The sequence below is a fragment of the Octopus sinensis genome, linkage group LG1 (assembly GCF_006345805.1).
Source record: "Octopus sinensis linkage group LG1, ASM634580v1, whole genome shotgun sequence".
Taxonomy (NCBI): domain Eukaryota; kingdom Metazoa; phylum Mollusca; class Cephalopoda; order Octopoda; family Octopodidae; genus Octopus; species Octopus sinensis.
The window spans coordinates 168,044,709-168,071,183 of NC_042997.1; the positions used below are offsets into that span (position 1 = coordinate 168,044,709).

At 34.0% G+C, this 26,475-nt stretch overlaps 2 protein-coding genes across 2 annotated transcripts in view; one reads left to right on the top strand and one right to left on the bottom strand.

Annotated features, from left to right (window-relative positions):
- Positions 1-5,172, bottom strand: part of LOC115210985 (heat shock 70 kDa protein 14) — a 27,925-nt gene extending 22,753 nt beyond the window's left edge. The window contains exon 1 of the mRNA XM_029779822.2: positions 4,209-5,172. Coding sequence (XP_029635682.1) covers positions 4,209-4,301 — 93 coding nt within the window. The 5' untranslated portion in view covers positions 4,302-5,172. The remainder of the gene's footprint in view (positions 1-4,208) is intronic.
- LOC115210995 (mesencephalic astrocyte-derived neurotrophic factor homolog) lies at positions 4,598-16,180 on the top strand. The gene is made up of 4 exons (XM_029779834.2): positions 4,598-5,160; positions 11,633-11,757; positions 14,278-14,419; positions 15,329-16,180. Exons 1-4 carry the CDS (start codon positions 5,073-5,075, stop codon positions 15,523-15,525), a joined length of 552 nt encoding a protein of 183 aa, XP_029635694.1. The 5' UTR covers positions 4,598-5,072; the 3' UTR covers positions 15,526-16,180.
- The last annotated feature ends 10,295 nt before the right edge of the window (positions 16,181-26,475 follow it).

Here is a 26,475-nt window from a genome sequence, read left to right on the forward strand (position 1 = left end):
GACATAAAACAACACTCAAACGATATGAAGTTTGCTGCAGGTGTCCATGAAGAAATGATAGAATTGTGCTTAAAAGTAGAAAAGGTTGTTGCTTATTTTTAACAGGGTGGTTTAAGGTCTCATCTCAAACTATGACAAATTCTTAGTCTGAACAACTTATCTGCATTGTAATATGCTGGATTATTTCAGGGGTTATCCCAGAACATAATCAAGCATGAGCTCAAAATTAATAGCAATTTAGGGTGGTCATCAATTATGTCAAGATCTAGCCATGGAATACTTTCCAAAAAAGCAAAACCTCTAGCAAATATGACAGACCAGAGGTTACTGTGGAAATTAACAAATATTTGTTTGTGCTTTGCACATATATTAGAAGAATTACAAGAGACCAGTATAACTTCAGAAGCTCGAAAGAAAAGACTTCATTATCCCAATGATTACAAAAGTGATGAAGCAATAATACTAGGACTATTCCAGGTCCAATCATTGGGTAGATTATGTGGACAATTTTAGCAATCATCATGGTATCATTAACCACTCAATATATGTACATCCAGTTTTGAGTCAGAGTAATCCAAATGTTAGTACATTTAATGTAATCTTCTGGTAAACTCAGCATTGGGTCTTTGAATGAGGGTACAGTTTAACAGATGGATTTTCAGTTTCCATCAAGCCAATTTTACTCACAGGCTTTGGTCTACACCTAAGGTTATGTAGGTGTTGACTAGTGAGACTGAAAAGGTTAAACTATTCAGCCATGTGTCTACAAGAGCCACTGAGGGAGCCTTTATTTGGTCACTCAACCTACTAATAATAGTAACTAAATCTTCAGATCACACCCTACTGACTTGAAAACAGGGAAGGACACATTTTATAACTTATTCTTAGATACCCCTAAAGAGAAAATGTGGATGGGTAAAAGGCCTTTGACCAGTGGTGTGAACTAGAGCTAAACCACAACTTGCGTAAATTGTACTTTCCAGACCAGCTATGTCTCATAAACTCTCACTATATATAATATACAATTGCAGTTACTATCATGAAGACAATGAAATTTTAGTTTTAACTGCCACTTATAACAAAAATAAAATAAATCTTTTATTATTGAGGAGTTAAACTAATTATGTAGATAAAATTTCGACAATTATTTTCTTCGTATAGTATTCCTTATTTTTTTTTTTCCAACCATGAATAATTTGCAGTCTCTTTTGTAACACCTAGCAGTAATAATGATCCCCAACATAGATTTATTTCTAAATCGCTTCTTCGTTTCCATGATCCCATGAAAGTGAAAGTATAAAAGTGTTTGTTCGTCATGATGCTGACATAAGTTCCTTGTCTTTCCTGATGAGAAGACGGCATAATGCACCCTTTATTCCTTTGGAATTAAGAATATGAAGTCTTTAAAACATATGTCGAGAATAAAGGAATTTTGTTAAATCGTCGTTCGACTCCATTCTTTCATTTATTTATATATATATATATATATATATACACACACACATATAGATATGGGTTGCCAACTATTACAACTATTAGGCTGTGGATCCTTTGGTAACAGGCTACACAATACGAATAAATTTTTTAATTTTATTTCTATTTTATTAGCTATTGTTTTATTGTAAAACAACATCGTTGACTTACACAAGAGAGTTTTTCTTGGAAGATGACAATTTCTTGCGACAAACTCTTTTGGTACAGCTCCACAGTATCCACCTGCACAATGTGGGTCTTCAATGAGCTCACCACACCCATAAAGAAGTCGAATACAATGAAGGTCATAATTTATCAGAAAAGTAATTATGACTCTGGTATTTTATATTCGTTAGCATGGAGAACGGACGTTAACGACGATGATGATGATGATTCTAACTTTCTTCTATTAATAATCAATAAGCTAACATGATTTGAACTCAGAATGTAAAGAGCTGGGAGAAATGCCACTAAATATTTTGTCTGATGCAATTCAGCCAGCTTAATAATAAGCTTTCTACTAAAGGTACAAAGCATGAAATTTGGGGAGAGGGGGCTAGTTGATTAATACCTAATGAATTGGAAGAAATGCCACTTAGTATTTTGTTTGGTGTGCTAACAATTCTACCAGCTTGACGCCCAGAAAATAATAATTCTTTCTGATTTTGACACAAGACCAGCAATTTTGAGAGTAGGGGTTAATTGATTACATTGACCCCAATACTTGACTGGTAGTTTGTTTTATCAACCCCTTAGGGATGGAAGGCAAAGTTGATTTAGATGGGATTTGAACACTAATAATGATAAAGAAAAAATGTGAACTATAATTAGTATACTCAATTTACTTGTTATGTGGGGAAAAAAACAGAAATTTGCTTTGCAATGTAATCAAAATATTTGCTGGATCCAACTTCAATAACTGTTTTAAAGTTTGGCACAGTGCCAGCAATTCTGGGGGAGACAGGGTAAGTTGATTACATCAACGGCAGTACTTGACTGGTACTTTATTTTACCGACTCCGAAAAGGATGAAAGGTGGATACTTTAAAGTTTCAAGACGGCATTCCACTGTTCATTTTTGTTCTTTATTTCATTCTGTAAGAAAACTTTTTCACTTAACGGCCTGGAAAATACATCTGACAAGCAATTTTTTTACTTTCATGGACCCTGGAAACAAAGAAGCACCAGCACAATTTCACAAATTTTGAACAAGGGAATAGTCAAATCGATCTCAATACTTAATTGATACTTATTTTATAAATCTCGACGTGGTTTGAACTAAGAACGTAAAGGGGAAACAACTAAGTATTGAAAACTGCTTTATCGATTCTTTCATTCATCACTAATAATTTCTTTAAATTTTGATAATTTTTTTTACAAATACACCTGCCTCACAATGAGAGGGTGGTTTACCAAGAGAACGGGTGATTTTCGATGATTTTGAGATTCAGATTCATTCAAAATATATAAAAAAAACAAACTTAGGACAAACATAAATATCACCTTCAAAATGAGATAAGTGCAACAGAAAAAATTTACTTTTTATCTACTACAAAATTTGATGGAGTATGTTCGATCAAATCGACCACAGTACTGCATTAATAATGAAAGATGTGTGTGGAAGTGGGTACGTGTGTGGCGCGCCTGTTTCGCTTTTAGACTCGAACTTATTTTATAAGGATGGGATATAGAAACTTTGCGACGCTCGTATCTTCAAATTACACAAAATAAAATACCGTCAGGACTGAATACAAATTGAGGAATTAGTGATATCAATTGTAAACAAAAAAAAATATTCAGTTATGTAGAGGAATGTACGGAATAAGGAACGGTACGGCTAATGAGAATGTGCATTATTCATACCATTTCTAACGGTATTACGCAACAAACAGAAATGGAATCTTCACAGCTAACTACGAATTTATTACAAGGACTCAAATTTATTAACAAAGGAATTAGATATTCATAATTTCCTAAAGAGTGTTAGCAACTTGAAGTAAAATAACTTTTTCAGGTCACTTAGCTCTACATGTCAGAGAAAGCACGTGGTCTGTCCCAGATGATATAACGCATCACAATCTATTCTAAACAAAGAGATATATCAAGAGCTAACGGTTTCACTTCTGTATTTTATGAAGTGGAGTTTTATTTACATGATATATAATAAATGTGACAAACATTAAAAATAATTTTTCTTTATATATTTTTACCATCTGAATGACTGGTTATGCACGTCCTATTTTGTGATATACATTTGGCACAAAAATTATTTTTGTGATCAGCAATATCTGTGAAACTGAGTAGAAACAGAGTAATCTCAGCTGTTTAATAAATTATTACACACTTATTTCTGTTTTGAATATTTTTTTCATCTCGTTTGTCGTAAACTCAACAATACATAGATAGCAGGCTAACAAAGGCACACATACATTGATAGATATTGATAAAATAAAGACACTCATATACATAAATATGAGATTTAGCACGAGTTACGTGACAAGTGACACTGGCTAAACTCTGAGTAGTAACCAGTACCTTCAAACATTAGTAGTGTGAGCACACGGGCCTGTGCATGTGTGTGTAAATTGCTAAAGGGCCTATGAGACCTTCTGACTACTAGGATGTCCTCGAACTCTGCAGCACTCATCACCAAGAAGGAAGTAAATGAAACTGATTTAAAAACTTAAACAGAAGAAATCGAGAAACGATAGATTTTTAAATTGTTTAAAACGTCACCTTTGTAAAAGCAACACAAGCAGCCGATGAACCGAGATGTAGGCCGAATCCTGCAGAGCCCACCGCTCCAGCCTGCACAGCCGGTGAAGCCATGGCTGAGACGATAGAAAGCTTTTCAGTGTTAAGTGTTTCCTTACTTTCTTCTCTGGATTCTTTGCTTTACTTAAGAAGATTATGATGATGATGATGACGAAGGGAGATAATCGGTGCCATCATTTTTTTTTTTTTTTTTCATAAAGTGGAACTCTCTAATTTAGACGCCACTTCGTTGACTTGAAGAAGTTTAGACGAGAATCTCGCCGAATAAAACCGGCATCAAGAGATGACCAATGATTGAACGCCAAGTCTACTGACGTCACAGAGTCAACACGCTGACGGGGCACATTGGCAGAGGCCCACATATACAGAAAGTGAGAGCGTTGAAATAATAAGCTTGACAATTCAGTCCGCATAGCAGAAACATATAAAATCGGCTACGCGTGTGATTTTTAAGATAGTAAGCAATATACATCGCGAGTGTAATCAATTGGAGACTAAACCCAGTATATATCTCTGTAAATAGACAAAAGCACATATAAATACATAACACTCGAGAAGTACAAAAAAATTTATTGCAGACGTTATAATACAATATCTCATTAGTTTAAAATATATTCCATTCCGTAATTGAAAGTATCCAAGAAAAGAAATCTCTACAACAAAGCGATTGCTCCACGGAGTTTGTAATCATCCCTAGCATATTTCCGATATCCGCCCCTACAGAAAGAAGGAAAATCTCAAGATCTGGTTACATTGTCAAGTGACAAGTTGTCAACGTCTCTTCTTTCTCATTCTCTTAGTTTCATCGATCCGTTTGATTTTAAAATGAAGTTATTGCTACTGGTAACAGCTTTGTTTGCTGTCTGTAACATTCTGTCAGAGACTCTGGTCGCTGCTGAAACCCGGTGTGAAGGTAAGTGTACATAGAATAACTTTGTGAAGTAACTTTAAAGTGCAAGTTTGATGTACTTGTTCACACACACGTACACATAATGTGTATATTCTTATAATCTGATGCGAATACTAATAGGTGTAGCAAAAACTTTGCACGTCTTAAAGTCTTTCCATCTCTGTGTGTGTATATGTATACATATATGTGTGTGTGTAAGAGAGCACAAGCACAACATTCATATGTATACAGAGCAAACACTATCCAGTCAGATTTTTATTATGTAACTTAGTCGACACCGATTGTTTTCTGTAATTCTCAAATTGTCATCATATCGCTAAATGTACTTTTGCGGGTCTCTGGTTTTCACTTACCATGACATAACTTAGACTATATCTTTATCCTATCATTTGCTCGCTCGGGAATAAGATATCTGTATGTACTTCCCAAAATTTACCTCTCTATATACACACACACAACATATCTATATATATATATACACATAGACTACATATATATATATATATATATATATATATATATATATATATATACACACACACACAAACAAACATAAATACATACACGCAGGCCTATACACACGTTTTTTAAAAACTTCTGTGCCGCGTTTTAATCCAAATGTTTTTGTGCGTATAAAGTATAGGGAAAAAGAAAACCTATAACGACAGATCTCGTATTTTGGAAAATAAATGACAGACTTTTGAAATATCCGTCCCTCGAACTCCCATACTTCATAAGAAAAGTGTGCGCAAAGGAGGTGGGGGCAAAAATGTAAAAAGGCTTCTTCTTTTTTTTTTTTTTTTTTCCTTCTTCAAATTCCAGGGAACAAAGAAATTTCACTTAACTGTTTGGATCCTGTATTTATTGATTTATGTGGTAAATTATTCCTACGGTATTTAGTTATGGCCCTTTCTGTTCGGTGCTGAAACCTTGTCTGTCATCTTTACCTTTCATCCTTGCGGTGTTGATAAAATAAAGTACCAGTTAACTATTGTTTTTATGTAATGTTCCTATAAAGCATCCTAGATGTGAATGGTATTATGATCGAAAAGACATGACCGTATATTTGGTAAAAGTGATTTACATTTTTTTTTTCATCAATTTCTTGGAGGAGAATAAGTTGTCCATGACCTTTTCAGGGCCTCCGTGATTGATGGAAAAGGAATAAATTATCTTCAGTGACCGAGGGCTTATATCGGATCATTTTTGATTCGCCTATTTGAACAAAACCGGACACAGCGAACAAAAAGCAAAAAAGTTCCCTTGGCCCAAAGACCTGCCAACAGAGGACTTCGTCGAAAGTACTTGTGGGGCCTTGTGCTTTTTTAAACCTCTCACCCAAGAAAAGACACTTCTACAGACTTTCATTCAGTGTCCGAATACTAAATTTCACTCGCAAATGTAGTAGAAAACACTTTTGAATCGAACTCGAAACCACAATTACGAAGGTAACTTCGTAATTGCACAACTGTGTCTGTTCCCCAAGCACATCTTCACATTTTGTTCCAAATTTCTGTACAAGCATTTAGCAACGTATCCACCAGGTATTGCAACAATGCCACTTTCAACGTTGAATATATCGATCCACTTTCACTTTGTCATTTTCGTTTAGCGGCCGACAGTCCTGGAGTGAACTTTCAGCAGATTGGCACGCATTTACTTACAATTATTTGAAAATATATTTGTGTGTTGTCCACTGTTCATATTAAATTTTCCGAAGTCCATCTTGGCTCAGGATACAGTTATTACAAATTTTGGCTCTATCCTGATATCCAGATTGGGCTCACTAATGACTTAAATATTGGCGTCCTTTTCAAAGTTCTGACCAACTTTTCTAAGTTGGAGTTAAGAATTCTCTTATTTCTTATTCGAGGGCTAACCTTTCATATCCAAATGAGCCATCTCAATATATTAATGGTATTTTACCAATACGCAGAAGAATGAACAGTTAAGTTGACATCCTGTGGAGTGGGTGCAAGATTAGTAACCGGGGTAAAATGAGTATTTTCTGATTACTCGTTATTTTCTCCCTATCTATTTGAAATCATTACATTACAAGTATTGCATCATCATTTTGTACTGTTGCATCATCTTTAATGGTAAAAATTGGTCAGTTGTTGATGTTGAGCAAGTTTGGAAAATAGTCAGGTACTTTTCTTTTTTTCAAGAATTTTTTCCTCAACATTGACCTGATTGTAATGAAGGTTGCTAAAATATCTGGATAATTTTTGGTGTTTAACACTCAATATTCTTTTCTCTGAATTCCAAACTAATTTTCCCCCCACATTAATGTCTAATTTGATGATTTTCAATTTTCAAAAAATGGTGTCAAAAATGGGGTAAAATGAGTTGTGCCTAATTTCAATAATTTCCTCTCTTTAACTGTATGATGCATAAATATATCATGAAAAGAGCCACTCCAGCAGACCATGAAGAAGCTTATAGAGTGTGTTTTATGTTGAGTTTTTTGATTTAGCCAAGTTTTGTTAATTTTATATCATGTACCATTTTTCCATGATACTCATTCATTTGATCTAGATATTTAAAATTTTTGTTACATTTCTGATCCTTCTGATGTCTATGAGTCTATTTTCAGATATAATTCTGAAGAATTGAAGCAGCAAATTTACCTTATCTTGGCTTACTCATTTTGCCCCAGAGAATGGTGATAGTTTTCTGAAATAGTGTTCAGATTGTTATAATGTTTCTAATGCATTTAGAGACGGTCATTTGCTTAGCTGAAATAGTTTTTATTAGGTTGTGAACCTAATAAAATATATTTTTTATCACAGTCAAAAATGCAGTATAAACTCTTCATTGTTGCCACACACCCTATGTAACTAGAGTGAAGAACTGCAACCACTGTATTGTAGTTTACTCAATCATTCAAGTCTTTTACCTAATATCTTCCCAGTACCTATTGCATCAGTTCTTCTATGTTTAACATTGAGTAGTTGTAGAAATCTATAAATATTGTCCATTTGTATTATGACCATCAAGGAAAGAGTGATATTGGATCAGAAACTAAGATATAAGATTGCTATGATTAATATGGAGCAAGAAGTATTGAGAGATTAATGTACTGAGAAGTTAATGGGGAGCAGTCTCCAAAATAAAAATCTTTTGTAAGGTTTGTTTTGTATGATGAACACAGGAAAGAGCTGGAATATTTCTTGATTCTAAAAAGGAATTGATGCAATTTTGTCATTATTTTTAATGGCTCTGTTGTGTTTGTTGGGGAAGAATAAGTAGGTTCTATAAGATGAATGGCAAATGTGTAGTGAAGAGGATCTTATAAGCTAATGATTGTTCTTCCTGAGCAGGAAAGCTTTGGTAACACTTCGTCTCCTGCGTTTACTGTTCAAAATTGTCAACCATTACCTAAAATGCATCCACATTCATTGTTGTAAAAATAAAATATAGAAGCTGCTTAAAATTGGGAGGATGTAGAGAGTGTACGGTTATGTCGTGTGCATGGACATAGGAATTGGCAAATTGTTAAAGTAGAAAGTGAGCTTGGGAGCCAACATGCTATATAGGATAATGCTGTATTTGAGGAGTGTAGAATTAAGGAAACACTTTTGAAGTGAGTGGATCTGATGCAACCAGCAAGAAAGTTTCAAATGTAGGGTATTTGTTTTGGGCTTAATCAAGATTCTCTAGAGTTCAAGACCATTTTTATATCCTAGATATCATTTATAGAAAAAGCTCAATGCTCATGATCATTAGTGATTAGCACTTTTTTTATCTCAGAAGACTTGTTCTCTAAGTTTGTGCTATATTCTTCTCTAAAGCACTTGTTCTTCAAATGCTTTACCTGTAGTAAGACATCATGGGTAAATTATTTTCTTGACAGAATATGAAAATTATTGAAAGTGAAAGGTGTTAGCTGTCTCGACAACAAACAGTGATATACCAATGTAATTGCTCTACCTTTTAAAATTAACATAAAGACACACAAACTTCCAGAAGATTGGTACACATTTACTTGAAATTTTTGAAAAAAATGTGTGTTTGTCAGGACACAGCTAGCACAGATCTTGACTCTGTCCTGATATGCAGTTTGTACGAGATGAATTCACTAATGCCTTGAGGTGGGTTGATCTGAAAGTCAATGCAACCAAAATAAAAGTTTTATTAACTGCCTTTACGAGTGAGCAGAAGTGTGTTCGTACATGCCTCAATTACAGTAAGTGGATGGGTTGGTTTAATTCAACTCTCCATCCCTACCAACCAACAAATCCAACAAGTGACACATAAATATAACCCATGGTACTATAAGACTGGTGTCTAGTCCATATTCCTGAAAAGGCATCACACATCATATTAAGATCTAGTATTTAGTTCTTTGCTGCCTCTGTGAAATTTGATTTATATATACTGTCAATTAACCCTTTCGTTACTATATTTCTGACCAAAATACACCCCTTATGTGTTTCAATTAATTTCTAACATAATCATAAATTTAGTCTGGTTTCATTAAACAACTATAACTTTTTTATTTATCAATATATTAATGTGATTTTTGGAAGATAATTTAATGAAATGTTCTCAACCAATTCTATACTATAATTTTTGTCACAAAGTGACTCTAATTGCAGGTAGATACAGGTAAATTCAACAAAATATAAAATTATTAAAATTTTGTTCAAACATCGCTATAGAAAATGGGTTATTAGCTAATATTCAATTGGGTATACAAGAAAATTTTACGATAGAATTTGTTATTCTGGGTAACTTTCTGATACCCATAATAATATTTATGGCAAAATAGTCTTAATTTCATTTAAGGTTGTGGGAAACCACTAACTATCCTTTCTTTCGCTTTGTTTACATTTAGCGTAACGGTTCGTTTCCGCCATAATGATTTCAAATAGGCTCATTCGAAAAAGTAAAAAGAAATAGTCTAGTCTAAGGCTTTACTCTCCTGGGAAAGTCTGTGGCTTGGTCCAGTTTCTTCAGAAAAATCACCGAAAGAAACAGTTTTTAAATTTTCACTCCATTCAGGTGCCAATTCATTTTCTTTATCGCTGTCGGAGCTCTCGGATTCACTGTTTTCACTTTCGGAAAATGAAACATCAGATTCATTATCAAATGCCATGTGCTTTTTTTTTTCAGTCATAGAGTTAGATTTATCAAGGTCTTCAGTAGAAAATCCTTCGAATTCTGACTCGCTGCTTGATATAATGAAATTCGTATCCATTTTTTGTCAGAATTACAAATTTTGAAAACACAATAGGAACAAATTTTGGAAAAAAATCTCCCAAAATTCACGGAATTAAAATTACACTTTGATCGTTGTACAAAACTGTAGATGAACTGTTTACGAAGTATAATCACATGTTTTCACGAATGTACTAAAGAGATTTGCTCTGATATTCTCATTTAAATATGAATAGGTAAATACGGGCGGGTTTGGGCGGTTTGGTCACATTAACCAAAATTTTTTTCGGGCGGCTTTGGGCGGTTTGGTAACGAAAGGGTTAAAGGTATTTGATAACAGATGTTTGAGAAAAATATTGCATGTTCACTTTGTTGATCAAATGCAGGTGTTTGCATTTGTGAATCCACTGAACCCATCCTAGATATTTTACCCACCCTAGATAGATATTCATTCTTGGTAGTCCATTGATCTCCAGTGAAGACAGTCTGTGGTGTCAGCAGTGAGAATGCATGTGGCACTGCAGCCCAAAGCCAGAAGCACACAGGTGCCCACGGGTTGGACTCTGGTAGTCTGTGATCAGGACTGAGGATGATGCAGCCCAGTGACATTTGTCTCATATCATCATCATCGTTTAATATCCGCTTTCCATGCTAGCATGGGTTGGACGATTTGACTGAGGTCTGGCAAACTAGATGGCTGCACCAGACTCCAATCTGATCTGGTAGAGTTTCTACAGCTGGATGCCTTTCCTAATGCCAACCACTCTGAGAGTGTAGTGGGTGCTTTTATATGCCAATGGCACGAGGGCCAGTCAGGCAGAACTGGCAGCGGCCACACTCAAATGGTGCTTTTTATGTGCCACCTGCACAGGAGCCAGTCCAGCAGCACTGGCAATGACCTTGCTCAAATGTTTTTTTTTTCACATGCCACCAGCACAAGTGCTAGTAAGGCGACACAGGTAACGATCATGCTCAATGGTGTTTTTAACGTGCCATTGGGACGGAGGCCAGCTTGTTGCTCTGGCAACGATCTCACTCATATAGTACCTGTGTGTATATATATATATATATATATATATATATATATATATATATATATATATATATACATACATACACACTCACACACGTGTGTGTGTATAATATTTACAATGTGGACAAAACCGTTCTGAACTTTTCTACACAAGTCAATAGAGTTCATAGGAATTAAGTAAAGGGGTACAATGAAGGATGTGAAAGGGGGATATAAGAAAAATATAAATGCACATCTCTCTGTTATTTTATCTGAATGTTAATGTTTGTATCTTTGCAGTGTGTATAAAAGAAGTTGAACTATTCCTTAAAACTGTACCTCCTGAATCCAAGTCTAATTTCAATGAACTGAACAAACTCTTTAGAGAATTCTGTAAAGGTTCCAAAAGCAAAAGAGAAAGATTTGTAAGTAAAATGATAATCTTTGTTAAAATTTTTTATGCTTTTATTTTACGATATACAGTGACCTTAAGGACTTGGTTATTGTCCGCATGCTTATATATCCAACCTTTGCTATTGTTTTGTGTATATTGCCCTGCCTCAGTCTGTTTGACTGCAGGATGTCAATATCTTAAAACAACTGAATTTATAAAATTTATCATTCCCATGCTAGCTTTGAAAAATGAATAGAAAAGAATCCTCATCATCACCATCATCATTTTAATGTCTACTTTTCCATGCTTGTATGGGTTGGATGAAATTTATTGAGGCAGATTTTCTATGGCCAGATACTACTCTTGTTACCAACATTCACTTGTTTCCAAGCAAAGTGATGTTTTCTCATGGTCCAGACATTTTTTTCACAGATTGCAAACAATACTGTTTGAATGGTGGTGACATTTGTTTACAGTAAGTGTACAATGTCGACAAAGTAACACACACACTCAACAGGCTTAGTTTTTATTTTAATTTCTGCTTTCCAAATTCAACCACAAGGCCATGCCCTACCCAGACCTTTAGTAAAAGACTCTTGTCCACCAATATACTTCACAGTGGGACTAAACCTGAAGCCACATAATTGCAAAGTAAAACTTCTTATCTGTACAGCCATACCTGCATTTATCCTTTTTTTAAATCATTTTTGTATGCTTTATATTTGTTTTTTAAAGGTTACAAACACTTTCTTTTAACTATTTAAAATTCATGAAACTGGTTTCACATTGTTAGTTGTTCTGACCATCACTGATCGCGGATCCTGGGTGGATGTTGTTTACCTGGACTTTGCTAAGGCTTTTAACTCTGTGCCACACAAAAGACTTATGGTGAAGCTTTCTGCGTTGGGTGTAAGAGACGAACTCTATAACTGGTTGAAGTCCTTTATTTTCAGCCGAAAAGAGGTTGTCACAGTTCTAGGACAGCACTCTTCGCCCTATGAGATGACATCTGGTGTACCACAGGGATCTGTTCTTGGCCCCCTTTTATTTGTTGCATATGTTAATGACATAGATGCCAACTTAAAGAATGCCACAGTGCTGAAATATGCAGATGACATCAAGCTGTACCTCGAAATAAAGAGGTCAAATCCTGTACACTATAGATCTCTATTGCAAGCAGACCTGGACACAATGCAGCAGTGGATCATGGACTGGCAACTCAAGCTGGCTGTGGATAAATGTACCACCATGCATTTTGGGAGGAGAAACCCAGCGTCCACCTACTCCCTCCACAACACTAGTCTCAAAAAGTCTTCATGTGAACGTGACCTGGGTGTTATTGTCGACAGTGATTTGCGTTGGACAAAACACATCGCTAAAATTGTCAAGAAGGCTGAGGGTGTCTTGGCATCACTCACCAAATCCTTTGTGAGCCGCTCTCCGGCTATCTATCTGCGGCTTTATATAGCTATGGTAAGACCTCACCTGGAATTTGCATCACCGGTCTGGAACCCCTATCTTGCCCAGGATATCAATCGTCTGGAAGCTGTTCAGCGACGTGCAACCAAAAGAATACCCTCCATCAGGCATTTGCCATATCCTGAACGCCTTACTTCCCTGGGCATGGACACATTGAAACTCCGACATCTGGCAGCTGACTTGGCAGACACTCATAAAATTATCAACCATCGTACAAACAATAACTCTGAGCACCTTTTCAAACTCCACCCATCTAACACTCATGGACATATTTACAAAGTAAGAAAATGGCACAGCTCCCATGACTTCAGGAAACATTTTTTCACGCTGAGAGTTGCTGAAGCATGGAACAAACTGCCGGCATCAGTTGTTAGTTGTCGGAGCACTGCATCCTTCAAAACTTCCATGCTTCCTGAGATTCGCCAACACTACACTTGATTTTCTCCCCTCCATACACACACAAGCATGTATCTGACTCATACATTGTTCGCTTTCCAGACATTTCTACATTACTGCATGTACTTTATATGCACTTTCTGACAAGTTGTGGTGCACCTGAGCACTGTATACAATAATTTCATTATTATATTATTGTTATGGATCAACCATGATTGTATAGGATGACTTAAAAAATCCTTTTAGCATGTCAATTTTATATGTGATTTCAATACAAAAGGGACTTCGGAATCACTTTGCATAATTTGAATGAGACTGGAAATCTTGCAATTGTGAAATTGAGAGCAGTAGAATGCCTATAAATATGAATTGATTTTAAATTGTTTCTTAAAGAGAGTGGCAGGCAGGAAGGGATGAGTCAGAATTTCATTTTATTTCCATGTCATAACACTTTCTATTTCATTCATCATTTGCTGACCATTGCTGTTTGAGAAAATGTACATCTGGCTGAAAAGTGAACATTGCACAGACTCATCCATCTTTGCATAGCAGAATGGGAAAATGACTATTGTTAACTGTTTCATTAATAGTAGTATTTCATAATATTTAGTAATTTCTTTGGCCTGTTCACTGCTGATTACTCTTTCTGGTTACAAACATTCTTCTCTCATTTCAGTGTTATTATATAGGAGCTTTAGAAACATCAGCTACCAACATTATCAATGAGATGACTAAACCATTGACCTATAGTCTACCAGTTGAAAAAGTTTGTCAAAAACTGGAAAAGATAGATCGTCAGATCTGTGATTTGAAATATGGTAATTATCATCTTTTTTTATTTTATTTTATCAATGGTAGATTTAGATACATGGATTAATTTTCCTGTGAATCCTCTACTTAACCTGGATTTGATTCTTGAATTGCTGAAGCAAATCTTATTCTTTCATAGTTCCATACTCAGTTTTACCCAATCATATTAGGCTCAGTTTTTATTTCACATCAATGCATATTTATCAAATAGCTGAGTTGCCTTCATTGATGTTCCACAGTAATCATTAGCACACACACGTATTAATGGGGTTCTGCAATGTTCGTCCCTCAGATTCTACTAACAACTTATTACTCAACCTAAGGCTATGGTTAATGGATAATTACTCAAGGTTCTATATAAGGTGAGCAAGCCCAGAACCATTTGGTTATTAAAACAAACTTTTTAGCTACAAATACATTGAATCAGAAAGGATGCCATGTCTTACTAAGTAAGACATGCTCTTAAACCTTTAGCAACTTTTTATAGAGGGCCATCCCTCCATAAGTACCATAATAGTAGCTAGGTATGCCGTATACCTTTGAATAGCTTCTCTATGAAGTTTTAGCGAGTGGATATTTTAACTTGCATAAACATTCAAAAGCCATTGTTAGAGAGAGCATCTAGGAAGGACCTTTGGGACTATATAGAGTCCTAGAAGTTTTGTTTTTAACACTTGAATTATGTAAAATGAGTCTTATAAGCCACTGGGTATAAGGCTACAATGATCTATTTAAGAAAAATCTATTACCATGTTGCTGTTACTTATAGTTGTGAACTATACCAGCATCTAATACCTATTTTACAGCTAGATAGACAGGTCACAGACTATGTCCATAGAAAAAAAATTGAAGATATTAAAATATACTTGTAATTATTTCCGGTTGACTTAACTATTTATTCCTATTTCATTTTTCAGAAAAAATGATTGACTTAGCAAAAACGAATTTGAAGAAGCTGAAAGTTAAAGATTTGAAGAAGATATTATCACAATGGGGAGAAGACGGAGCATGCAAAGGATGTGCTGAAAAATCTGATTTTATCAAAGTCATTGAAGAACTAATGCCAACTTATGCACCTGAAGCTTATGCTGCTCGTCAGAATGTAGAATTATGACACCTCAAACTGTATATAATTTTGACATTTACCACTTCTCTGTATTTTGTGAAAACTTAACCAAACCATGGTCAAACTGTGTTTCAACATACACACAAACTTTATAAAATTTCCCAAAGTAATCAGATGTTTGAAATGTGTGGGGGGAAAAGAATATTCAGTAGTTTAAAATTCTCATTCTAATATTCTTTTATCATTTCTTTGAAATTACCTCTGATTTCTTCATAAAGCCTCTTGTAAGCAACTCAAGCTAGTTGAAGTCTTCAATGTGATGCTATTTATTGCTGCAACTAGCTTTATTTTCTATACATTCACCCTCTCTCTTTGTTTCTCATATTTGACTAAAAACTCCAGAATGAACTGATATAATGTTTATTGCAGCCTGTACTTCTAAGTTATCTACAATGTCATATCATCTTTACTACATTCAAACAAAATTGGGAAATTTCAACTGTGGCCTATACTGTACAAAAATCCACTAAAACAAAACTACAGAAAATTTACTAAAACAATTACAAAAAGAATTTTTGTTGTTTTTTTTTTTTTGTCATTGTGAAAATATTGTCCCTCCCTCTAAACATTCGAACTGTGGTGAAAGATCTAGTTTGTTTCAAATTTAATATTTCTAAAATAAATAATGTTTATTTCCATTTGACATTTTTTTGTTCTTTCAATTCTTCTGTTTTAATTTATTAACTTTAACAGACAATTTAATTGTAGAACACAATTTAACATTCATTACTATGTATGAAAATTCTAAAAGATACTGAAAGAAGTATCTGAAGCATTGGAAGGTTTTTGTCTCTTCTACAAAATTCTTATTCATCTGTTCATTCTCAGGTTAATTACCTAAGACTATTTGGTGAATATTTTAATGTGTGTGTGTGTGTTGAGAGTTCAGATAAAATTCTTTTATGAAAATGTTTTTTGAATAATAAAACCATTTTAACTTAAATACACAATTTTTGTTGTTTTTCTGCAATGAAGTCATTTATTTCTGCAGTTGTTTAGTTCCAGGTCAACTTTGACAGAGAAGATGGCATTCCAGCCACAACCATCCCATTATTACTTAATGTATCTTTACATAAGCTTGTAATGGGCTTTTAGAGTTGCTGAAGTATGGAACAAACTGCTGGAATCATTTGTTAGGTGTCGGAGCACTGCATCCTTCAAAACTTCCATGCTTCCTGAGATTCGCCAACACTACACCTGATTTTCTCCCCTCCATACACACGCAAGCATGTATCTGACTCATACACTGTTCACTTCCCAGACATTTGTACATTACTGCATATGCTTTATACACACTTTTGACAAGTTGTGGTACACCTGAGCACTATACAATAATTTCATCATCATCATCATCGTTTAGCATGGGTTGGACGGTTCAATTGGGACTAGGAAGCAAGAAGGCTGCACCAGGCCCAGTCTGATCTGGCAATGTTTCTACGGCTGGATGCCCATTCCTAACACCAACCACTCCGTGAGTATTATTTTATAGAGAGATTTGGCTGCTGTTTCTAGCAAGTTGAGCAACCATGTTGCAAAATAAGAGGAAGAAACATGTTTTTGCTCATTAATCATATCAGGGCTGCAGTTAATGAGGACATGTGGTGGAAATGCAAAGTGAAACAGTTTACTTTTAATGAAAACATCTATGTGGAAAACATTAGCTACTGATGCAGACGCTAACTTTTGAAATGTAAAGACTGTCTCAAACAAGACAAATGAAGTTATTATATAAGTTGATCTATTTCTTGTTTGTGTAGGAATATCATTACATGCCATGTTTATTTCTTTGGACATTGGTTATCTTTATATATAAAAGTGAAGTTGTGTGTCTGTCTCCTACGATTTAGATTCCTAACTACTCCCACATTTTGCGGTGCAGTGTAACCAAAAGCGGGTATCTTATAGTCGTGATTCATATCGAGCCCTTCTGGGTATTAGCGCGCGCGTCTACGATGAGTCTACGATTTAAAAAAAAATTTACCATCATTTTTTTTCCCATTTTTTAATGCATTTTTTTGCTATTATATAAGGGAAGTAACTCTCTAAAAATGTATTATTAAATCTCAGAACGTAAAAAGCTACAGTAACACCCCTCTTTGTGGTTAGCCATATTGAGATATACTTTACATCTCTAAAAATGCTTATATAGTTATTTCCCTTACAAACCCGAGCAATGCCGGGCGATACTGCTAGTTTAAAATATTAGGGTTTTCTAATGTATAGGTGCAGGTATGGTTCTGTGGTTAAGAAGTTTGTTTCACAACCACATGGTTTCATGTTCAGTCCCACGTTGTTGCACCTTCAGCAAATGTTTTTTTAAGAATACGGCCTCTTGGCCAACCAAGCCTTACAAGTAGATTTAATAGCCAGAAACTTTAAGCCCTGTGTGTCTGTTCATATCACCTTGTCTTGACCCCACATGCTAAGTGTAAACAAACATCACTCGTAAAAGCAGTATCATACATTTGTAATCTTCTGTGAAAGCATGTCTGGCCATTGAGCTGTTCATTGTTCAAAGGAATGGGGGGAAATATTAGCTTGTTTCATAACAGTTGACAATTGGCAACAAGAAGAGCATCCAGTTGTAACTAGAAAATCTGCCACAACAAATTTCAGCTGAACCGTGGCACCTTGGGCAAGTGTCTTCTACTATAGCCTCGGGCCGACCAAAGCCTTGTGAGTGGATTTGGTAGAGAGAAACTGAAAGAAGCCTGTCGTATATATGTATATATATATATATGTGTTTGTGTGTCTGTGTTTGTCCCCCTAGCATTGCTTGACAACCGATGCTGGTGTGTTTATGTCCCCGTCACTTAGCAGTTCGGCAAAAGAGACCGATAGAATAAGTACAGGGCTTACAAAGAAAAAGTCCCGGGGTCGAGTTGCTCGATTAAAGGCGGTGCTCCAGCATGGCCGCAGTCAAATGACTGAAACAAGCAAAAGAGTAAAAGAGTATGCAAGCATAGAAAAGTGGACACTAAAATGATGATAACGTAAGCCTTTTCAGTTTCTTTGTTTTAGTTTTTTATGTACATTTCTTGGCAATATGCTAGCCTGTACTTGTCTTCAAGTTAGATATTTCTCATTCATAGGTCTTTACACATAAAAACTGCCAATCTGTCGGATATAAGGGACATAAATACATATTGCTACTGTTCCAAGCAGTCTCAATGCAAAGACAAACATACTTGCAGCACAAACACACACATCAAACATCTAGTTTTTGTTTACCAAATTTCACTCGCAAAGAATTGGTTAGTCCAAGGCTATTTAGTAGGTGTCAGACAGCAGGACCAAACCTAAAACAATGTACTGCGAACTTCCATATTTCACTTCGACCAATTTTAGAGACTAGCATCTAAACTGGTTACCATTTAGAAAAGCAATAAATTGAAGACTTCTCTAACATGTTTTTTCTCAATGTATCAGATACAATATATACTCAAGTATTGTGGTGTCATCTTCGTTTTCAAACAACTTTATTTACTAAAGGAGCTTTTACATGCTAGACTTACCAGCCAGATTCCTTCAACATTCTACCAGCAAAAAAGCAAAGACAATAGGATGGCCACTGCTAGAATGTCTTTGAGCTATTAGAGCTGACCTGTGGTTAACCACTTTCTGGTTGGTATTCTGCAGCCAAGGATTGTCATTTCCTTTGTATAATTCATGCAAGCACTTGTCAAATGCTTATAACTCTAATTTTACTCTACATAAGAGTAATAATCTCTTTTCACTCTAAAGCAAGATCTTTATAATAGTAACAGATGAACAGAATAAATTTTGAGTCTCTTGATAACAGATAATTTCGGTGCCTTTATAGAAATTGAGCATCTCATGACTTGCAAAGATTCTGACCACCTTTGCCGGACAAATAACTATTTGTGATCTCAATTGACACCAACAATAATATATGATGGCTTCTGCATCTATAAGTCCATTACACCAAGCCAGAGTAAAGCCTATTGTCACATAATCTCCAAAGGTTTGGTTGATCCTTCCAGTATAACAATATCCAGATGATCGGAACATGTGACTTGATAAGATTGGGATCCTGTTTGTAAACCCAAGCCCCACTCTACTCCTGTCTTCAAAAACCCATCTTCTGAAGATGCATTGAAATTGATGTAACCAGAGAAAAAGCTGGCAAGAGCAAAAATGATTACATTTAGATATAAATGAAAAGCTTTATGTTTATATCACAAGGAAGTATTATGCAACTTTTCCTAAAGAACACATGTGAGGCATATCCAGCAAGCAAATAGATGGCATGCTATGACTAACAATTTGAGAATTTACCACTATGCAACTGTAGACATCACAATATGATATATTGGGTTGGTGCATAATTATTGCAGCTTTTTTTCAACAAATTTTATTCAACAAAAACAATAATAACATGTAACATCAACATCTTTAAATGATGATTCTGGAACATATTCACCATCTACTTCAATTACTGCTTTTCATTTGCTTGGCAGATGGTCAGACCGTCATTTAAAGATGTTTTTGTTAAATATTATTGTTTTTGTTGAATAAAATATGTTGAAAAAGCTGCAATAATTACTTCTATTAGATTGTACTGAATTTATTTAGAGACAGATTAAAATATTTCTCCTTTACATTTACTCCTTTGATACACATCCTACTGACTAGTTTTCCATTTCTCTATTTCATATAAGCTGGTACTGCTGTTGGTAAAGAGTATCTCTATCTAGCTATCTGTCTGTCTTAGTCTCAGAGACTAAGATAGAGATGTGTTGTTTTTTGGTACCAGCTCATAATGTGTTTGGTGCCAGCCACATTGTCTGATGTAATCCTGCTGCCTCTGACTTCCCAAGCCACTGTATAGACTCCCCTACCTCTTTTTTTTCTGCTAACCATTTATGAAGCTCAAATCTGAATAACAATGGAATGCTCTACATGTGCAACAGAGCTGCTTCTACAAATACACATACTCCAACAGTCTTGTCCATAAAGTTAGTCTCCTCACTCTGCTTTTCTGTCACTATTACAATGACTTCTTGCAGCTGGTTGTTCATTAGCTATTGCCACTCAAACCCTCCTTATTTCTTCTCATTTTTCATATTCAAGTCCCATGCTCATTCTCAACAGCCCCTAGATACAGCTCTTACCTCCACACTATACCTTTAAAAAAGGAGAAAATTGTGATAAATCTGATCAAATATACTTGAAGTGAATATTTTAAAATTATAATCACTTTCACCAGCACAGACTGGTTGAAAGAAAAACAAAGTGCAAAAATCATGTTCGCTTCTATAGTATTAAATTTATTAGGCAAAATATATCTGTTCTCTGGCAGAGTCAAATTTTGAACGAACAAAGGCTAAATGCTTGTAAGCTTACAAGAACAATTACGAGATCAAACAAGTTGTTTTAAAATAGATTTCACAGAAAATAATATATAAATAAATAATAAAGGGAGAATAAAAAAAAAAGTGGATGGAAAAATGAAGGAGAGAAATCTTACTGAAGTTGAAGAAATAGGATTTAGAGAAGAATAAATTATTCAAATCAGAAAGAAATAAAATAAAAACAAATAAATACATGCTCCTGTTTTTTTAAGGGTTTTTTGTTATTTTTTTTTTCAATAAAATTTAATAAAATTTCTGTATTGCAAACTTCGCAAATATAGTCATGCTCTTTTTTTCTTTTAATTTATATTATTTTATTTCAATTTATATGCTGCTGTATGAACTACAATGGAAGTAAACCAGTGTTTACACTTCGATGACCTAGTTTATAAAGATGAAAAATTTATAGATGAGTCTCCAAAAGAAAGAAAAAAAAAATAAGAGAATGATTAAATGTATGACTCTCCTGCAATATATATATATTTCTATGTACACATAAAATATTAGTTCTCCCTCAGAAAACACAAAGCCTGTTAAATTTCTGAAAAACCTCAACCCTGAAATATAAAAATGTAACAATTTAAATATATTGATGGAAAAATATAACAAGGAATTTCATAAAATCCACCTTTAAACTCACTAGATTAGGTTTGATATTAAGCATTCCTCAATAATTTAGAAAACAATTCTTTAAAAAGACAAGCAGTTTATACCAAAAATATCATATTTTATGGTTATTTCCCATTGAACATATGGAAGAGTTTGTGTGTATGCGCACACGTACACATGCATGCACGCACGCACAGATATATACACTTCAATATATACATTTGCATGTTTATGTATATATATATATGCTTTCTATATATAAGTGTGTGAGTTTATATATATATATATGCACACATATATACATATATATTACGCATACACTTCATATAAATGCTTGCATGTATATGTATATATACATATGTGTGTGTATGAGAGATATATTTATACACACACCACACACATATATATATATATACATCCAGCCATATATATATATCTATATATATATATACATATATATGCATACATTCATTCATATATACATCCATCCACACGCACACACACACATATATATACATACATACACACACAATCATATATATATATATATATATATATATATATATATGTAGGTGTGTGTGTGTGTATTGTTTCTCACACACACACAAGATAGCGCTAAACGTGACAGCAGTAAGATTGTAGGTAACATGACACAAAGTAAATCTGAACAACACTAATATTAGAATATTAGGAACAATAGTGGAAATTTCATTCATTCACCAATTAAGTTTATTTTTAAGTAATATACATATACTTAAAAAATATATAAAAGTTTTCTTTTATTTTTTTCAACTGTTTTAAGTGAAACTGCCTTACAGTAGTAATTCAGTTATATATTATTTATGCAAAATAGTTTCCATGAAAGAAAGTATAACTTGGCAAAGGAACTTTAAACATTATGTTTAGCATTGGAAACCCCCATAAGTCTATAGAAGGGAAAAGAAGAAAATGACCTAAGACAAGAGCATGATTGCGATTAGGTTAGAAGTAAAGACATCTAGTTCCTGGAATATAAGGAACAGTAGTGTGGTGTATATGTGTGTGTGTGTGTATGATTGAAATAAAAGTAGCTCTAGTGTAACAAATATATATATATATATATACATACACACATGTGCATGTATGTACATATATATAAATGCATATATATATCTATATATATACATATATATATAAATGTATGTATGTTCATATATGTATATGTGTGTGTGTGTGTGTCTATATATATATATAGATATATACACATACAAACACACACACATACACACACACATATCTCAAAAGTAACTAGACACTCCTTATTATACCATTTTATCTGTATGGACACTACTTGATGCTTCAAACTTGTTAATATATTATCATTTTCCATATTAGATTAGAGTAAATGACTGTTTATAGCAACTGGCCTTGATGCGAACACCAGAAGCAAAAGAGTTGTCTGATCTTCAAAGAGGGCATATTGTGGGGCAAACTGAGGGAGAACTTAGCTGGCATAAGATTGCACAAAACCTTGGCATTCTTCTTGCAACAATCAATAGAGTGATTGAACAATTCACCAGCAAATGAAAGGAATCAACAACATCCTGCTGAGGTCGATCTGGGCCCTTAGACAGGTATCTTTGGGGTTGCAAGCAGATTGTTGAAATGAAACAGTCCTCTTGTAAGGCAGCTAATGTCGCAAAGTAACTCCAAATGAATCAGAAAACTTCTGTGAGAATTTCTATTAACCTGGCTACTGAATTGAAAGTAATAATATATTAAGTTTTAAGCACTACATAGTGTTCACACAAATGAAACAGTATAATGAAGTATATATACATACACAGAAATTTTTGAAGTGTCTATTTAGGTGTATATATATATATATATATATATATATATATATATATTACACCTACAAAAATTTAGCAAGTCATAAGAGCTAATACAACTATTCATAAGAGCTAATAATTTATTTACCAGATAATAATTTATTTAGCTAGCAAGTATTAGAAAATATCTCCAAAGCAAATACTCAATATATTGCTCATCAATTTCATGGATTAAATATCTTCATTTGCCTTGATATATACACCTTTATTCATCAACAGGGTTAAACTCTATTAAAAATGTTAACACTGCTACCAAGACTACTGAGAAGTTAAGGCTTAAGTTGGTGACAGCAGTTAAAAAACAGGATTGCAAAAATAAATTGCTTCACTGAGCTGATGGCAAAACTCGGTATCTTGGCTTCACCTAATTAAATACTCAGTTCTGTTTATAAATAAATGGTAATTAATGTAATACAAAAATAGTCATCCATTAAAATTTTTATAAAAATAATTTTCCTGGCAGCCCCCAAGAACTAAATCATCTACTTTCTAACAAAAACCGAAGACAGTGAAAAGGGAAGGAGTGAAATGTTTTCATCTAACACTATTTCCAGAGTGTTCAGATTACACTCTAATTATTACTATTATTATTATTATTATGAACCATATTAATCAGTCTTACATTCAGTTAACTACAAGAACTACATGCCATTCAATGTTCAACTCTACCCAGCAGATGGGAGTCATATTCTTCATTCATACTTTATAATTTATCAATACCAAGATAACATATTTTTGTTTGTTTTTTTTGTTTTGTTTTTGTTTTTATCCCAAAAGATTCTGTTAACATTTCATACTAAAAAAATTATTAGCCACATAGTGGTAGATATTCTTCAATTATAAACCAAAGTGTATATAATAGACAAAAATCAATAAACACGTTGTTGCACTATGTCCCACAAATCTACAGTAAACAATGGAAATCAAAGATATTCTCAGCAAAATCAGCCAGACATAATAGATGTCAATATATCAACAAAATAACCAACATAATTGCTATTCTGGGAGTGGGAGTCGTATGGGGGGAAAAATTGCAGTTTTGTGATATTGTCACTTATTTTTCTTTTTTTTGTTTTGTTTTTTTGTAATATTTCATATTTCATATATGCATCCAGAACCATGATAATAGTTTAGGAGTGAAATTTAGGATTTCTCAGTTTTCTGTGAATCGATTTTGATAAAACTTTTCCCAGCTGGTTTGCATACTATGGCAATACCATTGTTGTTATGTTTTCATTATTCTGTGTAACATTCCTTCCTTCTTTATTTCAGATTCTTCAGTTTTTGGGTGAACCACACTAATAGTGTCTCTCCTCTCTAAGAACAATGGGATGTGGAAAAGGCCTTAATGAGGAAGAGAAAGTCTGTCATCATCAAGGAAAGTGCTAAAGGAACCTCTCTTCATGTCATTGCAGAGAAGTTAGGTCGTCATGTGGACATGGTGAGATAATTACTGAAGGACCCTTTGCCAAAGAAGAAATAGTCCAATTGTGGAACCTTCAAGACATGACATTTGACATAAGTTGTGTTCTGTTCACTGGCTAGATGGCATACCGCTGTCACTTCTAAGGAATCTCATATTCATGCATGACAATGCTCTCTCCCACTCTGCTAGGACCACCCAAACATTACTAGGGTCTTACGGCATACAAGGTGAAAGCTAAATGGTGTGGCTGCCAGCACCTCTGGATTTTAAGCCTGTCAAAAATCTTTGGTTCATCATTAAACAAGATGTTTATGCCAATGGACGCCAATTTACGTCGAAACATGTCTTATGGGCAACCATCAAAAATGCAGCAGAGACAGTCCAACCTGCTACAATTAAGAAATTGACAGAATCTATGACTAATAAGGTTCTTGAAGTTATCCGTCGAAATGGTGCTCATGTGGCTAAATAATTCATTATGTCAATAAATGTTATAACATTATCATAGTTTTCTGTTAAATATATACTCAATGTATGTTTAATATGTATTTTTACTCGTCATTTTCTGGAAAAAAAAATGTCTAGATGGGCTATATTCATTCAAAAGCTATTAGTGTGGTTCACCAAAAAACTGAAGAATCTGAAATAGAAAAGAAAGGACGTTACATAGAATAATGAAAACATAACAATGGTGTAGCCATAGTGTGCAAACCAGCTGGGAAAGTTTTATCAAAATCTATTCACAGAAAACTAAGAAATCCTAAATTTCACTCCTAAGCTTATTTGCATGGTTCTGGGTGTGTATGTATATGTATATATATATATATATATATATATATATATATATATATATTATATATATATATATATTTACATATATATTTAATTTTCAAATTTTTCAACTATTGAATTCTTTTAGAAATATTTAAAATATGATTAAAAAAAACTGAAGAAAACCTGTCCTAATTAATGCTATGATATTGCATTAGTAATTAGTTGTCAATTATGTATAAAAATAAAAAAAGCATGAAAATGTAAGAAGTGAACAATGGAACCTTTGATACATTCTGCATGGATGCATGTGTACTTTGGAAATAACATCTTGTCAATGTATGTGTGGATAAACATTTAGCAGTAAAAGTTTATTATGTAAAGTAAATAATCGTAAACAACAAAGTTTATCATTTTTATATTAAGATACAAAACTTAATTAATATAAGAAAAAAGTGACCCACATAGCTCTTATAAGCTTCTTAAAGATATCCATGGGGTTAGATACAAGCTGAAATTCAATTGCAAAAGTTCATCTATCCTCACCTTCCTTCCAGCTAAAAAAATAACTTCAAATAAAACTGGTTTAAAATATTTCTCATGGGCTTAAACACACATACAAACATGTCTATGAATAAACAACAATTATATATGCATGTGCATGTATTATTTTTACTTCTCTCTCTCTCTCTCTCTCTCTCTATATATATATATATATATATATATATGCATTGCATTTTGTGAACAATAACTTTGTTGACTATAGGTTTTCAATGGGTAATCATGGATTCACTTTTACAAGGGCAAGAGCATCATAGGGAATGTCTGTGCAAATTGAGCAGAAAAATAGTACGGGGTGTTTTACTTCAAAAGTATAGTTAATCAG